The sequence below is a fragment of the Fukomys damarensis genome, unplaced genomic scaffold, assembly GCF_012274545.1.
Source record: "Fukomys damarensis isolate Sample0158 unplaced genomic scaffold, DMR_v1.0_HiC HiC_scaffold_30, whole genome shotgun sequence".
NCBI classification, from domain to species: domain Eukaryota; kingdom Metazoa; phylum Chordata; class Mammalia; order Rodentia; family Bathyergidae; genus Fukomys; species Fukomys damarensis.
In genome coordinates, this window is record NW_022900942.1 from 312,145 (window position 1) to 330,855 (window position 18,711).

The 18,711-nt window shown below is 35.2% G+C and overlaps 2 protein-coding genes across 2 annotated transcripts; one reads left to right on the plus strand and one right to left on the minus strand.

Moving 5' to 3' along the window:
* The first annotated feature begins 9,693 nt into the window (after positions 1 to 9,693).
* On the plus strand, positions 9,694 to 10,689 carry LOC104865295 (olfactory receptor 7D4). The gene has a single exon (XM_010628742.1). It carries the CDS (start codon positions 9,694 to 9,696, stop codon positions 10,687 to 10,689), a length of 996 nt encoding a protein of 331 aa, XP_010627044.1.
* Positions 10,690 to 17,249: 6,560 nt separating this feature from the next.
* Positions 17,250 to 17,888, minus strand: LOC104865294 (olfactory receptor 7E24-like). The gene has a single exon (XM_019208100.2). The coding sequence runs from the start codon at positions 17,886 to 17,888 to the stop codon at positions 17,250 to 17,252; it is 639 nt and encodes a 212-aa protein (XP_019063645.2).
* Between the last annotated feature and the right edge of the window lie 823 nt (positions 17,889 to 18,711).

Here is an 18,711-nt window from a genome sequence, read left to right on the forward strand (position 1 = left end):
GAGAAAAGAGAGAGGGAAAGAAAAAGAATTTGAAGGTCCTCTTTCAGGCTATCTCTGATCTCATATCATACCACATGCACAGTCATATGCGGAACCCAATCCCCTGGTCTTAGCTAGCCAATGGCTGTTCCTCACCTGAGACTGAGTTGGAGAGAGAGGACAGAAAAAGGAAAGAAATTTTAGGGTGGAAAGAGGAAAAAAGAGAAAAGAGAGAGGGAAAGAAAAAGAATTTGAAGGTCCTCTTTCAGGCTATCTCTGATCTCATATCACCACATGCACTGGCTGTTCCTCACGACTGAGACTGAACACAATCTACAAGGCCTAACTTTAGTTTCCTTACCCTCAGGGTTGAACTCCACTCCGTTCTATTACAGGTTTCCCCTGCCCTTTCTTTAAAGATGTTCAAAGTTCGGAGCTCAGAAAACTACCCTTCATGGGAACCTATGCCTCTGCAGAGTTGGTCTAAGGACTGGCCCGATTAGGAGTTTTGAGAACAGGGGGGGCGTCGTGTGGGTGTTTCAAGGGCGCCTGCCCGGCTACCTTCCTTCCTGAGTCTGCTGTCGCACAGGCCGGGAGCTCATGCGCACCCCGCCGGATGATCGCAGGCAGGCAGGCAGGCAGGCAGCTGAAAAAAACCCCCTCTGGGGTCTTTGGGGCCTTCCTGGTCTGTTGTCGTGCAGGCCGGGTGCTCCCGCGCAGGCCGGGAGCTCGCGCGCACACCGCCGGGTGATCGCAGACAGGCAGGCAGGCAGGCAGCTGAAAAAAAACCCCTCTGGGGTCTTTGGGGCCTTCCTGGTCTGTTGTCGTGCAGGCCGGGTGCTCCCGCGCAGGCCGGGAGCTTGCGCGCACGCCGCCGGGTGATCACAGGCAGGCAGGCCAGCCCTTTTTATTCTTATTTCATTGTCAGTTATACAATTTGGATATTATCTACTCTTTTAGTTTTTCACACCAGAGAAACTCTTTTGTATTTACACATATGTATCTTATTGATTTCACTTAAAAGTATGGCCTCCATAGGCATCCATTTTCCTATGAATGACTCCAGCTTATAATGCTTTATGGCTGAGTAGTATTCTGTTTTTATAGAAAAACCAAACCGCTTTTATCCAGTCTCCAACTGATGGGCAGTTAAGATATTTCCAAGTTTTAGCTATTACAAACTCTGCACTATATACATGGGTGTGCATATATCACCGTGGTATGATCCAATGTTGAGGTGAGTTTTCTGTCTCTGATACAGCACTTTGTCATGGGGATTCTTTGCCAGTTTTTCCAGGATGGCCTTTTTCATTCTTGCCAAACAATTGGCCAATATAATATTTGATTCAGTTTTTCTATGAGAGCAAGTCCGGGCTTCTGTTAATTCTGCTGGGGTTGCTCACTGGACCATCCTGGAGTCTGCTGAGTTTCTCATGTCCCTGATGTCCTCATGCCTGACAATATACCATTCAACTTTGTGTACTCTGTCTAAACAGAAGAACCTTGGAGAGGAGAAGAGGACGTTTCACACTTTGTCATTGTCTTGTCCCATCTTTCCTCTTCTTAGGAAACTGTCAGCAAAGTCATGACACCCTGCCTGTCCACTTCCATGGGTGGTCTGTAAAGTACCAATCTAGGGGTGTGGTGATCATTGCCTGAAGGAAATGAGCCAGAAAGTGAGGTAGCAGAGTAGTGGGGAATAGAACTCATTGATGTAAAATGACTAATACTGTCTAATTCCTATGAATAAATATAGGCCTTTTGTAAATTATGTGCTTATTGTATTTATCACTATTTAATTTCTTATTTTTAAACCATGACAGGCAAAACTATTTTACTACATTTATAATACTATCATTACACAAGCAGTGTGCATTGCCCTTTACCTACCTCTACATGTCATTTTAAAATAGTTGCTATAAGTTATTATTCTATTTGACATTTGATTGACCTTAACTATACTGATTTTAAGTGAGAAATCAGTATCTAATAAAATTGGGACTAAACAGTTATATCAGAAAACAGTGAAACTCCCCTGGCACTATTTCCCTTTTCCTCACCCTGTTCCTGGACTGGGGAAGCTTCTCTTCAGAGATGATCAGAAGCTATGAGCTGTGAGCTGCTCTCAGCAGGGTTGGAGTGGCCAGGGGGCTGCCCCAGCCTGGTGCCTTCTCTCTGCCTCTCTCCTGTGAAGAGCTGGGAGGTGCCAATCACTCAGCACTGTGCTTGCATCTCACAGACATCAGTGCACACAGAGAAGAAGGGAGGGAATCCTGAAAATAAAGTTGTGCCACTCTAAAAAAGGGCTTCCTTTTTTCATATATATGTAAGTCATCTTTATGCACTGCTGTGTAACCATGTTTAAAGGATGAACCTAATCATACATTTTTAGATTTTGATAATAGAATCATTTTGGATTGTACAAGTAGCCAGTGCATTTACTTTCAATTTACTTTATATCTTTATTAAGTTTATTGGTACATTTTAGGTATGCAATATGATTACATTAATCATTGGTATCTTTAACATTAAATGACTTATTTTGGTTCTTATTTTTCCCCATTCCCCAGCCCTACATCCCACGCACCCTTCCCTGTTTACAAAGACATTGTTTAGATGCTTTTCCTTTTCACCTATGTTTCTTTTCCCTTTTTAACTTTAACCTACACTTTCCACTCACCTGTACTATTTAGACCTTTTCTTCCTATTACAAAAAATTAATTATACATTTTGTTCCTTATTTAAACTTTTAGTTTTTCACACCAGAGAAACTATTCATTATTTACACTATTGACTTGTTAATTTCAGGTAACAGTATGGATTCAATGTGCATCTACTTATCTGTAAATATTTCTAGTGCTTCATTCTTTATAGATCTGTGGTATTCCATTTAAAAAAAAAACACATTTATTATCCTGTCTCCAGTTGATGGGCAATTGGGCTGTTTCCAGGTTTAAACTTTTATAAACTGTGACACTATAAATATGGGTGAGCATATATCACTGTGGTATGATTCTTTTCATTGTTTTGGGAAGATACTCAGCAGGGGAATAGCTGGGCTAAGTGGAATTTCCAATCCTAGTTGTTTGGGATACTTTCATATTAATTTCAATAGCAGTTGTACCAGTCTGCACTCTTACCAAAAAGGAAGTGTTCCTTTCTCTCCATAACACCGCTATCATCAGTTATTTGTTGATTTCTTGACAGCAGACATTCTTCCTGGGGTGAAAATGAATTTTATGGTTGTTTTCACATGCATCTCTCAAATGACCAGTGAGATTGAACATTTTTTAATATGTTTATTTGATGGTTTTACTTATTTGTCTCAATTATGTCTGTTCATATCAGATGGCCATTTTGGAATTGAGTCTTTATGATGGGGGGGCCTAAGGGACAAGAAAAGATATCAGTTCTTTATATTTTCTAGATAGTAGAACTTTGTGTGAGGAGCAGCTGGTAAAATTTCTTCCCTCATTGTGAGTTGTCTCATCTCTGCTTGTGATTTCTCTGGCAGTGCAGAAACATTTAAATAGAGGAGATCCCAATTGTTAATTGCTTATGCTAGTTCCTAGTTGTTGATTCTATGTTGTAGTTCCATTGCTACTGAGGATTTGTTCATAAAGACTTTTCCTATGCCAATGTCCTCTAGAATTCTACCTCACTCACCTTCCAGCAAGATGATTGCTTCTGTTTTAATATTTATATCTTTAGTCTTAGATTTTAATTTAGTGCATGGTGAAAGATAGAGTTCTAGTTTTTATGTTTGACAAGTTGAAATCTAGTTTCTCCAACAGCCTTTATTAAACAGGCTATCTTTCCTCCAGTGAGGATCGTTGGCTCCTTTGTAAAATGAGATCACTGAGCATATCTGTGGTTGTTTCTGAATTTTCTAATCTATTCCCCTTATACTCATATCTGTTTCTTTGCCACTATCATCCTGTTATCATTACAGGAGCTTTGTAGTATACTTTCAAGTAGGGGATTGTGATACCCCCTGCCATGTTTCTGTTGCCTAGAATTTCTTTTGCTATTCTATTTCTCTTCTGACTCCAAATGAATTTTTGGATTGTTTTTCCTAGTTCTGTGAAATATATGGTTGGGGGGATTACAATTCAATGGGGATTACATTGAATCTGCTTAGCAGTTTTTGAAGTATGACCATTTTCAGTATACTGATTCTTCCTACCGGTGGGAACAATGGATGTCTTCCCATCTTCTTATAATCTCTTGAATCTCTTTTTTTTAGTGTTGTAGTTATTAATGTAGAGGTATTTTATTTCCTTTGTTAGATTGATTCCTAAATATTGCTTTTTTTGGATGCTATTGTAAAGATGATTGTTTCCCTAATTTCCACTCTGTTTGTATGTTATTTTTGAACAAGAAGGCTATTGATATTTGAGTGTTGTAACCAGCTACTTTACTGAACCTGTCAATTATGTCTAGAATTATTTTGCCTGAATTTTTGGGTCTTCTATGTAGAGTATCATATTATCAGCAAATAATGACAGTTTAGCTTCTTCCTTTCCTATCTTTATTGCATTTAGTCTTTTTCTTGTGTAATTGCTCTGGCTAATGTTTGCATAACTATATTGAAAAGAGTGGTGATAGTGGACATCCTTGACTTCTTCCTGAATTTAATGGGAATGTTTTCACTTTTTGACCATTTAGGATGATATTGGCTGCTGGCTTTTCATAGATAGTCTTTAGCAAGTTGAGATAAAGCCCATCTATTCTAATTTTATGAAAAGTTTTTATCAGGAATGAGCTTTGTCAAATGCTCTTTCTGCACCTACTGAGATGATCATATGGTTTTTGTCCCTAACTCTGTTAGTACAGTTTATTACATTTATTGATTTATCTATGTTGAATCATTCTTGCATCCCTGGAACAAATCTAACTTCGTCAAGGAGTATAATCTTCTTGATGACCCTGTGTATTCTTTTTGCCAGTATCTTTTTTAAGGACATTTGCATGTATGTTTTTAAGGGAGATTGGCCTGTAGTTCTCCTTTTGGGTTGGGTCTTTCCCTGGTTTTACAATCAAAGTAACACTCTCTTCCAGAAATGAATTTGGAAGCATTGCTTCTTTTTCACTTTCACTGAAAAGTTTAGAGTAGTTGTGATAGCTCTACTCTCAATGTCTTGTAGAATTCATCCGTGAAGCCATCAGTACCTAGGCTTTTTTATGTTACTGTTGGTAAAATTTCATTACCTTTTCTATTTCACTGGTTGTAATGGGGTGATAAGATTTTTTATATCTTCTTTGCTCAAAAGGGAATATTAAAAAGCCAGCAAGATATGAGTCAGAGTGTGGTGCATTATTTATTACACAGCTGATCAAAGAAGCATGTCTTTTTCCATTTGTTTTCTGCTGTCAATTCACTTGTACAATTTATTCTTAATATTCAGTTTTTGTATTGTTTTTGAACTTCCTGATTATATAACAAAGTGCACAATCTACTTTCTAACTATTCTTATAACAGTATTATTTATATTGCTTTCTTTCAATAAAATACTAAACAGTTTTCCACTGCTAAAAAAAAAGGAGGAAAAATGAAAGATTTGTTGTACAAAACCAGAATACAGACCTTCTGCAGAAGAGAAGGTGATCTTGGGACCAAGGAAAAGGGGGTTAGGAAGATAAGAGGGAAAAGAAATAAAGGGCATTAATATGATGAATATAAATGCACCAAATCACCACAAGAATGTATTCATTTTGTATCACAAATATGTAATAAAATTAACTTAAAAATACAGATATTAGCAAAAAGAAAACTAACTTTTAATTACACACCACGTAATATTTTTCTGTATGTATGTGCTGTGTAATCTATGTAAGAGTTTAAACACGTTTTCCTTTTCAATCATTTGTCATTTGTTCATTGGGAGAACATTCAAACTAATTTTTATGGATTTCTGAAATTTAGAATAGGTTATTTTCATCCATAGTGACCATTCTATACAGTTGCACATCAGAACACTTCCACAGGGATGAACTATTTCACTTATTAAGTGAAATAATCTAGGTGCAAAATAAAAAATAAATAACTGCATGATCTCATTCATATGCAGATTTTACACAGAGTTGATATCATAGAAGGGGAGCAGAGGGAGAATAAATGTGGCTGCAATAATGTAGGGTACAAAATTCCAGTTAGATATGACAAATAATTTCAAGGGATAAGTTGTATAGCATGTTAGCTACAGTTCATGATATATTGTATTCTTGAAAACTTCTAAGTGGATGTTAGTTAAATGTTCTCTAAAATAATAACTAGTTGAAGTAAGATGTATGACAAATTTTGCTGACTTACTGATTTCAAATTTATTAGACCTCCAAATATATTTTGTACATAGAAACACATAAAATTTTATTTGACAATTGAAAGTATAAATGTTAAAATTAAAAAATTGAAAAAATACTATGTAAGACTTGTTTCTTCACATCTTTGTGGTCATATAATCATCCATAAAATCTCTAATTGTACTTCAAAGATGTTTCTCTGAAAGACGTTCTTGGGTTTGTTTTACATGAAGAAATCACCTGCTGGCTAAGTTAAACCCTGTATTTGGAAAAACAAATTAAAGGGAAGTTTCTCCTTTGAGGAAATAAATGTATCTCCTTTCAGGTTCCCTCAAAAAAAAAAACATTGACTGAAATTCTTTCACTCTGCTTTCTTTTTGATTCTCAAGGGAGCTGAACTGTTTGGATACTAGAAAGACCAAGTAACAATTTATTTAATTAGGAGCCTTGAGATTCCAATTGTAAGATGCTAGAGACTGTAAACAAGACCCTCTTGCTCCTTATTTGTAACTCCATGGTTTAACAAGTGGGTTTGGGGAACATATTGGGTACAATAAAAAGTGACATTGATAACAACTGGAACGAATCCATGTGTACTTTCCAGGGGAGATGGAGGTAGAAATAAAATAGAAGACAAGCAGATGAAGGAAAAAGAAAAAGACAAAGGAACATGGGCGTGGGGCTTCATGTCTAGAGTAATGATACTGAGAGACTTCCATATATAGTCTACGTTGATAAAGTCTCTGTTCTTTGCACTTTGAAGGAAATTTGGTTTTGATAAATATTTGTCTTTTTCATTTACTTGTGCTTTCTTTTGCATTATAAATTCAAACTTTTCAAGTTGTATTTTCCTGTCAGATTTCTAATAAAATTATTTATTTTTTACTGCATACTGAAAGTGTATTAGGCATGAGGTGTCATCTAGTTTGCTCCAATTGAATTGGTATTTGTTTACCATATACCCTAGTTATTTCTAAAGGGAAATACCATTTTAATAGCTCCTATTTATTTAATTTATTATAATTATAATTTCTCTTAGTGTCTACACTAGCAACTTTCAAGAAAGTTATTTCTGATAATTAATAATAAATTCAAATATTCAAGAAAATATCAAATGATTAAATTTGAAAGACGGTCTTCGCATTTTCATTAATTCCATAGAAATATTGGAGTATTTTAAAGTAATATCTCCTGCTGGCCATTGTTTGAATGAAATCATTTTTTGTGAGTTAGGAAGAAATCTGGTTTCTTTGTTTATGGACAAACTTCAGCCTGGGTGCTCACCAGGTAAATGTGCTTTACATGTTTTCAAACATGTTTTTCTATTATAATTGTGGTTCAAGTTTATATTTATTGACCTGCTTTTCGATGAATTAGGATAATCAACATTCTTATGTTAAGCATGATTCTATTTTTATAATTGGTGTTATTAGGTAATCATAAGTTGTTCCTTTAAAACAGCTGTAGGTGCATTTTATGTTAATTTAATACTGTTTGTGTATGTATGAAACCTTATGGTAAGCAGGAAGATTTCTTTCTTTTGGTATAGAACATTTTGGTTTTGATGCATGTTCTTGTTCAAAACTTTACAATAAGAAAGGGACCACATAAATTGCCTTCAAGAAAAATGTTGATTCTTAATTTTCACATCTTATAGGCCAGTGTCTGTTAGGGAAGTTGCCCAATCTGTTCTCTCAGCCTAAAGTAGTTTTTCCTTTCTCATCTCTTCTGATTGGCAGTGATGCATCTTTTCTCTCTGAACTCAATTTGTCTTATTTCAGAGAGACACTCTTACCCATCTTTATGAATAACTGGTCCATGATAATATTTTTCTGTTTCATATAATTGGAACATCTCTAGGCTTTCTTAATACTGACGTTTTATGTCATGTAGGCTATAACACACTTTGTGAGTCATTATTTGCCTTTTAATGTTTCTAGAATAATTCTATTTGTATAAATATTTTAGTCAAACCCATCTATATATACTTTTTGCCATTAACTTTGATTACTTTAAATGTAAATCCCAAGGAAAAAGCATGTACACAGGAAAGCACATAAGCACACATGCCTATTATATGATTTTATTGGTGGTGTGCTTTCTTTTACTTCTTTGTAAATCAACCACATGCTTTTTCTTCTAGGAGGAACTCATCAGACAAACATTCCAGCAAAGAAGGAGTCATAGAGGTTTTTGTTAATTAGAAATTCATGTGGGGATTAGTAATGTAAAAATGAGCAGTAGTATTTATAATAATTAGAATTCCAACCATGAGGATTACCACAGCTTAAAGAAATATTTATAAATGACAGCACTCCAAGAAATACTTTTTGTAATATTAGGAACAGAAATTTACTTCTTTGAGATGGTTATTTTATCAAAAGAAGCAGAACAATAATAACATTCATTGAATTTTTCTTTAATCTTACCAGGTAGTGAACATGCACTACCCATATTGCCAAGATGAGTTGTTTGCAAAGTTTATTTTTAATTCATTTATTTTTCCTTATTGAGTTTATTAGTACATTTTAGGTATACAGTACAGTTATATTCATTATTGGTCCTTTCAGAGTTTAAATTGCTTTCTCAAGGCCACAATATTATTCCGTAGGTGATGAGGATTCTATTCCGTAATGTGTGACTCAAAATCCAATTTACAAACTATACACTTATATAATACCTTCGGAAAGTTATATATCCAAAATAATTTTGGTAAGAAAGGAAGATAATATCTATACCAAGAAGGATTGCTGTCATTTATTGAAACTTAAACTGAGAACCATAAAGCCACTGTTTCAATATAAATCACATTTTTAGAAAAAAGTATGGTAGTGAAATTGAACTATTACATCAATATGAATTGTGAAATCATACAATAAAGACTCTAAAACCATCACTATTAAATCACTACTATAGATATAGTACAGTGAAGAACTAATGAAATTATCCAAGAAAATACATGTAAAAAACTTCAATTTCTTTGGAAAGATGATGCAACAAAACGTTTACATTATATTCATAAATTTTAAAATTAAAACAACTAAATCAGTTATAAAAATAAAGAGTAAAATTGTAACATTCTAAGGAATTGGGATTGATCATACATATTGGAAAGGGAAATGAGCCACCATGTGGCTGAATGAATCACTTTTATTGATCAGACACATTAGTGATTGAAACACATCCATCAAAAAATAATAATATAAAGAGGTTACCAGACAGGCATGATGGTGTATGCCTGTAATCCCAGCACTCAGGAAGATGAGGCAGGAGGATTGCTGTGTCAAGACCAGCCTGGACTACATAGTGAGTTCCAGGTCAGTCACAAAGAAAAGAGGTTTCCATGTGAGGTCCCAGGTGATTGTTCATTGAACATTGCTTTCTTCTTTCTCCTGAAGGCAGAGAAGTAACATGAAAGCTGAAAACCACACAGGGGTAGCACAATTCTTCCTCTTGGGCCTTTCAGATGATCCAGAACTTCAGCCCCTTCTCTTTGAGCTGTTCCTGTCCATGTACCTGGTCACAGTGCTCGGGAACCTGCTCATCATCCTGGCTGTCATCTCCGACTCCCACCTCCACACCCCCATGTACTTCTTCCTTGCCAGCCTATCCTTTGTGGACATCTGTTTCACCTCCACCACTATCCCAAAGATGCTGGTGAACATCCAGACACACAACAAAGGTATTTCCTATGTACAGTGCTTAACTCAGGTTTATTTTTTTGTTACTTTCCTGGGAATGGATAATTTTATTTTGACAGTGATGGCCTACGACCGCTTTGTGGCCATCTGCCACCCCCTAAGATACAGACTTATCATGAATCCTTGGCTCTGTGGACTCCTTGTTCTGATGTTTTGGGTCATCATGTTATGTGTCTCCCTTACTGCTGTTCTTCTAATGGTACAAATCAACTTCTCTACAGGCACTGAAATTCCTCATTTCTATTGTGAACTGGCTCAGGTTCTCAAGGTGGCCACATCTGATACACTCATCAATAATATCTTTATGTATGTGGCCACTGTCCTGATAGCTATGTTTCCTGCATCTGGGATCATCTTTTCTTACTCTCAGATTGTCTCCTCCTTGCTGAGGATGTCCTCCACTGCAAGCCGGTATAAAGCCTTTTCCACCTGTGGGTCTCACCTTAGTGTGGTCTTACTGTTCTATGGAACAGGACTTGGAGTTTACCTGAGTTCTGCTGGGAACCATTCTTCACATGAAAGCTCTGTTGCCTCTGTGATGTACACTGTGGTGACCCCCATGCTGAACCCCTTCATCTACAGCCTGAGGAACAAGGATGTGAAGGGGGCCCTGAGGAAACTCCTCTGCAGAGTAGCCTGTGGCTCTTTATGGACCAGTGACGTCAGAAAGAAGAGGATGTTACAAACCCTCAGGAAACTGCTGTGAATTTCAATATAATTTCTCAGTTTCTCTCCTAAATGACAAGTTTAACTTCTGGTGTTCCTAAAACACTTCTATTTTGTTTTGTATATTTTTTGTATGTTTGTTTCTTTTCAACAACTCAAGATTTTCTTTGCATTTGTCTTTTTATTTATGGTGCACGAAGTTTCAAAGTTAATAAAAATTCTCATATATTTCTGAGACTTCTAAAATAAGAGAAACATATGTATCAGTGGCAGATATGATCTTCAAAATAATTGCTTGATGGTAATGTTCTTCACCACAATACGGGTATATTCTGCTTTGCCCAAGTTAAATGGAATAAGAAATGTTGGAGTATTTACCATATCAGTTATGCATGTGTTATTATACATATATAACTTTATTTATTATTGAATGATTATATTTGAGATATTTTCTGTCTTTCACATAGTTTCTGATGGCATGAGGTTGAGATGCAGGAAAACTGTATACTGACACTAAGTATATTCCTACATTTGTTATCTCATGTAATGTGTGTTAAGACAATGGTTAGATTTTCGGCATAAAAGCTGGAATCTACTTTTGAATTTGTTTCTTTATTCCATTTCAAGTGATATGATGACATAGTAACTCTGAGATTTGTAGCAATTTGGGGAATTTATTTTTTCTCATCTCATTTATTTTCCTTTTCTTCCCTTTTCTCCCTTATCATGTTCCCTTCCTTCCTGCTGTTATGTTGCACTTTTTATTCTTTCCTCTCTTCCTTTTTCCCTTCATTCTTCACTGCTTCTTTCTCCATTTTATTATTTCTTTCCTGTATTATTTCATTATCTTCTTCCTCAGTTCTTCCTTTTGTCTTTTCCTCTTACTTTTGGGCACTTTTCTTTGGTAATGTTAACTTGCTCCATTTATCGTTTAAGGATTAATAATAGTCCACTGTTTATACTACTCAGCATGTTTATCCATTGATTCATTGGTGGATATTTTGGTGGTTTCCAGCCTGTGGTTCTTGTGAATAGTGCTGCAATGAATACACAGGCACATTTACAAGTGTAGTCATATGCTACATATCTGCTCTGGTATCACATAACATTACTTCACTTAATGAAATCCTTTTTATCTTTATTTGTTGGAGTACTGCATATTACTGGTGACAATGACAAAAATCATCATTAACAAAGCTCTAGTCAGAACCTAACCTCATTGTTGAGAAGTAAATAAATATGCTTGTTTCTAATTATTAAGGAATTATACCAAGGAGTGGAACAAATTACTGGATTAGAAAGTCATCTTGTACTTAATATCAAGAATAGATAAACATCTAGCACTGTAGTGTGAAAATTCTAATATAGTCATATACTCATCAATACTCATGATTTCCAATTTTATACAAAGTGAAGCCTATATTGGATTTGAAGCTGTATCTTATTGCAATTTTGATTTTCGTTTTACTATGACTAGTTAGGCACCTTTTTGAGTACTTTATGTACATTCTTTATGTTGTATAACAAATGTCTTTTCACATTTTCACTCATTTTGAAAGAGTGAATTGTATACTTTTGCCTCTGATCTGTAAGATTTCTTTCAACGTTGTACATATGTGAACTTAATCAGGTATTTGTTTTACAGATACATCAGCCCTCTATATTTTTAACATTTATTTCAGTTATACAACTTACTATTAACTATAATCATAATAACACTTAGTAGATCTCTTAGAGTTATTCCTCTCAACTGAAATTGTGTTTTTTGACAAACCCCTCTCTAATCCATCATCTCTGGAAGCCACCATTTCTTTCTCTGTTGTCATGGGACTGAGTACTTCATATTCTACAGGTGAGATCATGCAGTTTATCTTTCTATGGCTGACTCATTTCTCTTAGCAGAATGTTGTATAGCCTCATCTGTGCTCAACCAAAATATTTCATCATCTCTGGAAGCCACCATTTCTTTCTCTGTTGTCATGGGACTGAGTACTTCATATTCTACAGGTGAGATCATGCAGTTTATCTTTCTATGGCTGACTCATTTCTCTTAGCAGAATGTTGTATAGCCTCATCTGTGCTCAACCAAAATATTTCCTTGTCTTTATGCTGTATTTGTGTTAAATTGGATTTACTTTTCACCTTTATTTATATATTAATCTGGTAAAAAATCCTTAGCCTGATAATATATCTTGATATTGTGAATAATTCTGCCATGATTATGGGACTGTACTTTTGCCTTTATATATCGATGTCAGATGATTTGTATACATCTGCAATAGAGGTATTGCAGGATCATGTGCTAGTTACAGTTTTCATTTTCTGAAGAAATCCAAAAAAATTTCATGAGGGCTGCATGTTGATTAATATTCAAGGTTCCCCAGAAATCCAGAATTACTGTTATATCTGTGTGTAAATGTAGATTGATAAATGCTGGATAAAAGGAAGGAAATAGATGTAGAAAGAATGATGGGAAAAACTTTTCACTCATTGTGTAGATTTTGTGTGTATCAATAAATGATGACTACCTGCTCTTGATTTGGCCAATGATTGATGTAAAAACATAAATCTAATGGTTTTTCAGCCCTCCAGGGTAAAGTGCTTTTAGAGTTTATATAACTATCTTAAAGTAAATGAACAGCAGAATACATGATGCTAATAACCATAAATATGTACATTATTTATTTTACCTACAGTTTTTAAGTGAGGTTCCATTCATGTATTGCATTAGAACCCATGGGAGGTAAAATGTGCCCCACTCAAATCAGCTAATATTTTTTGCTGATTTTGGAACCAATTATCCTTACAAAGTTGATTTTGGAACCGATTTTCCCATATGTTGAACAATTATAATATGTTGATCCTGACAGTTTCCCATTATTTATCTGCAACTGTGTAAAATTACTGTTCTAATCACTGCATTCAGTTATACCTTCAGAATCATGTTTTCAATTAACCAATGATTATTAGAGTACCACAGATATGTACCAGTTAAATAAAATCACATTATATATAATTTACAAAGTCATACAGTTTGTAATAGCTTACATGTGAATTCCAAAATGCACATATAAAATCAATTCCTTTAATGTAAGAATAGAAAATATCATTAATAAGGAAAATGTTTATCTTACTCAAGGCACATAATCATTTCATACCTTAGGAAGAAATGTTCTGTTGCATTTCATTTGCTTCTCTATATGAGAGTTAGAAGCTAACCAAAATTCTTTGCTAAGAATTAATATATATGTTTGTTTCTTTTTTGGCTTTATGTTTGGTATAAACTACTTTGAATATAATGATACACTTTGTAATGATTATTGCTATTCTTTTTATTTGATAATGAAAATTTGCTTTTTTTTCTTAAAATATAAATATCATTTTATAACATGCAAAACTAATCAATATATACTTGTTGAAGTACCTACAAATGTCCCATTCCTTCTACTACCTGTATTCATTATTCTAATCAAAGTTTATTCTACCACTTTCAGTGGCTGCCATGCACTATAAAAATATTTCCTATTCAAGTTATTAATATATCCTGAATGTCTACTAAATCATTAAGTGAAAGAGGAAAAAGGACAGCTTTTCATGTGGGGAGAGGCTGCCAGGTGAAATCAGAATACAAGCTTACTATCTCAGTTACCAAAACTTTGATTATTAATTGGGTGAAAAAAACCTAACTGTGCCTGGTGACAGGGACATTGTGTTATATAAAGTAAAATAGGTAAAAGCTCAATGTATCTGTCATACAACTGTTAATAACTTTCAGACACCACTAAAGCCGTACTACAACAGGAACTGTAAGGACACCGTTAATTTCTCAGCCGGACACCTCAGCACAGATATATGTTTAAAACCAGCTTCATTTCCCAGGAACATTTTGAAGTACAATAATACCTTGATTCATGAATGTTTCTGTTCAAGAAAAATTTTGTTCTAAAATAGAAGCATTCTTCAGAATTTTGTTTCTGCTCATGAACTGCACATCAAGTGAAAACATGACCACAACCATCTTCCCCAGAAGCAAATTAAATTTGTGAACCAAGGTAGCACTGTATTACAATTGTTAAAAACTCACAGCATATATTTTTCTTCCATATTTTATCACTAAATGCCAACAAAACTAATTATCCAAGGAAAATAATACAAGAAGATAAACTAATTGGATAATTACCACAGGGCCAATGGAAAGAGGGAATAATGTGGTCAAAGAGATACAACAGAGACAGCCTTTAAAACCCTTCAGCCCAATATTCACACCAGGGAAACTATTTGGTATTTACACATGTGTGACTTATTTATTTCACTTAGCAGTATATCTTCAATAGATTACTGACATTTAGAAATTTGAAGAAAGGAGCTAAAGGTGTAGGGAAGGTGTGATGCGTAGGGGAAGAACAAAAAGGGAAAAGAAAAAAATGTGAGAGAATGAAAAGAGGAAAATAAAGTGTTTGTAGATGGGGAGGGGAGGAGGGGGTGAAGGGAGGGCAGAGGTAAGGGGAAAAAATGAGAATCTAGACTTGCCATGTAAAGGTACATGATCCCAACAATGAATGTAACTGTACTGTATCCCTAAAATGTACCAATAAACTCAATAAAATTTAAATTAAAAAAAAAAAACCTTCAGCCCAAGTGAATGAGAAGGGAGTAGTGAAAATAACCTAATAGTCAAAAGATAAACATGAGAAAAGGAAAAATGGAAACAAAGTCTTTGTAAATTGGGGAGAGGGAAGGGGGTGAAGGGAGGTCAGGGGTATGAGGAACAAATGAGAACCAATATCTGTAATGTAAAGGTCCCAATAATGAATGTAACTGTAATATATATATAATATATATACCTAAAAAGTACCAATAAACTCAATGAAAGAAAAAGGGAGGTTGGCAAGATAGCAGGAGGAAATAACCCAAAAAGCAGCAATAATAACTCTGAAACATCCAAGGCCATACATATCAAAATAGTATATTTTTCAAAACCCACCTCACCTCTTATTATGATTATTAAGATCATTTCTAACTCACACAATCAAGGTTGATGCCTTTAAGAAGTGTATGAAGCTTTTAAAATACTTAACATGTAGACAAATCTTTGTAAATGGAAACCTGTGGTAAAAACAACAACAACAACAACAAAAAAACAAACACACACAAAAAAACCCTGAAGCATCAGCATTTTATTTTATCAGTACACCTCTACAGTACACGAACTTTACATTCATCTTAGGGGGTGGGTGCAAGTACATAACACAGCTTTCTACGTTTTTAATCCCTTTACACTTCCCACCTATGTCCTTCCCTCCAACTCTTAAATCCTCTTTTCCTATTTGCATCTTAGTATTAATTTTATCTTGATTATTTTAGTTCATGTTTATGACACGTAATGATTACATTCTTTGTGGGTATTAGGTGCATGTTCAAGACACATCTCAAATATAATTTTGAAAGTATGTGTATTTTAATTACCTCAGGTGCTTCCACATAAAGCCAACCTTAAAAACCAGTTGTTATAAATCACATATGTGAAACCTCTTTTGGGATAGAGAGTATTTTGTTTTTTAAGAAAAGCTTATTCTAAGGGCTAAAATAGGGATAAATTCTTGCATCTAGCTAGGGAAAGCTGAGTTTATTGAGTCTGTTACAATCCTGTGTGGTTGGGCTGAGACTGGAAGAGAGAAATAGCAGCTGCTGCCTGTAGGAGATTTCATCCTTGGTTGGATAGTCTCTTATTTAGAGAGATATATTAGCAGCTAGCTGAGAAAGGAATTAGGCTTATTTAGATATAGAAAGGGCTAAGAATTTTGGAATGAAATATTTATGATTAAGTCAAAGGACAGTCAACACATGTGTGTAGACAAGGACTGGACTTTTCATCACTGGGGAGATTGTTTTCTGTTTACTGAGAAATAGACTGTGTTTGCTGAAAGCAGCCTGTTTGCTTTATTCCTACTTCTTTGTGAAGGACTCACTTAAACCAGGCATGATACTATATATATATATATATATGTATATGAACAATTTACATATGTGTGTGTGTGTAAAATACATCTCAGTACTTTACAGGGTGGCCAGGTTGGATGCCCTAAATTTGCAGACACTGATTTGGTCATGATGTTTTTGATGTTTGGATTCTAAAATACATACTTCATAAAATTAAACAAATCATGGCACATACCTGCAGTGCAACCACTCTGAGAAGATGAGGCAGGATGATCACAAGTTTGAGTTCAGCATGTGCAACTTAGCAACTGATAAAGCCTTTGCCTCAAAAAATAAATTTAAAAAGTCTGAAGGTGTATCTCAGTGCCAAGGCCTTAGATTCAATCTCCAATACTGGTTAAAGGAGATGGGGGGAGAGATAGAAAAATGGGGGGAGAGAAGGAAAAAGAAGGAAGGAAGGAAGGAAGGGAGGGAGGGAGGGAAAATGAAGGAAAGAAGGAACTAGAAAGAAAGAAAGAAAGAAAGAAAGAAAGAAAGAAAGAAAGAAAGAAAAGGGATCAATATGTACATAGGATTCATATAGTGGATTGAAAGCCATGGAGCCATAAGAAAATTGTGAGCCAAAAGGTGACACTTGCAGAACGAGATGTTTATTTTGTTTCAGTGCAAACTACAGGATGGATGGAAAACATGATAAGATTTTCTGGTTCTGCTCCACAGCCTCTGAAGAGCATTTTTAATGTCCCTGTTCCTTAGGCTGTAAATGTATGGGTTCAGCATAGGGGTGACAACTGTACACATTAATGAGACCACTGCACTTTTTCTAGAACTAGATACAAAGGATTCAAGGTACTCTGCAATTCCAGTCCCATAAAATAAGCAAATGACTGATAAGTGAGATGTACAGTTGGAAAATGCTTTATACTTTCCATGTGATGAAGTGATATCCAGAATAGAAGAAACAATTTTATAGTAAGACAAAATGATCACTGTGACAGGAGTGAGACCATAGATAGCACCAATAAAATACATGACTATATTTTTAGTAACACTATTGGAGCATGAAAGACTAAGGACATGAGAAGGATCACAGAAGAAATTAGAAATTTCCACATCTTTAAAATAAGGGAATTGTAAGGCAATTAAATTGTGTACCTGAGATTCCAAAATGCTAAACAAAAAAGACACCAGAACAAAGCAGAGACAGAGGTGGAAGTTCATGATGACATGGTATTGCAAGGGGTGACAGATGGCCACAAACCTGTCAAAGGCCATCACAGTCAGAAGCATGTCATCCATACATCCAAAAAAACAGTAAAAGAGACATCTGGGTCAGGCAGCCCACATAGGAGATGACTGTCCTGTGAGTTAGGATGTTCACAATCATCTTGGGGACCGTGGTGGAAATGAAACAGATGTTAGCCAAGGACAGGTTGGAGAGGAAGAAGTACATGGGGGTGTGGAGGTGGGAGTCAAAGATGATAGTCAGGGTGATGAGCAGGTTCCCGAGCACTGTGACCAGGTACATGGACAGGAAGAGCCCTAAGACGATGGGCTGCTGGTTTGGATCCTCTACGAGTTTCATGAGTGGGAATTCTGATATTCATACAAAATTTTGTGGCTCCGTTTCATGCAGACACCTTGTGAAAAGAAAACAGAGTTGGAAAATGGAAATAGAGATCAAATACTCAAACCATGATACAACATCATTGGCTTAGAATATTTAAGACAATGTACAAGAAGTTTGTGTCCAAGCACTAAAATAAAATTAATAATTCATAATCAGAAAATATTAGGTGTTGAGTGCTTTTGGCTTCTTGTGTGTTTTCCTTTATTTCCTTCATTTATGGCTGAGCTCCTCAGTTCAATTTTGCTTGAACTTTGAAAATTATACAAATGATTCAATATGCAATTTTTATGCTTAATTTTGAAAAATGTAGGTTTTGTTACATTAATGTTAAATGCACATGATCAATATAATCACTGACCCCCCAAGTAGACTTAAATGTACACCATTCCAATGTATGCATAAAAATAATCAACTGCTAAAAGGACTTCTGGATTTTTCGCTGTGTATTTGTATCAACCTTTTATTGCTCAGTAAAATTTTCTCTGAAGAAGA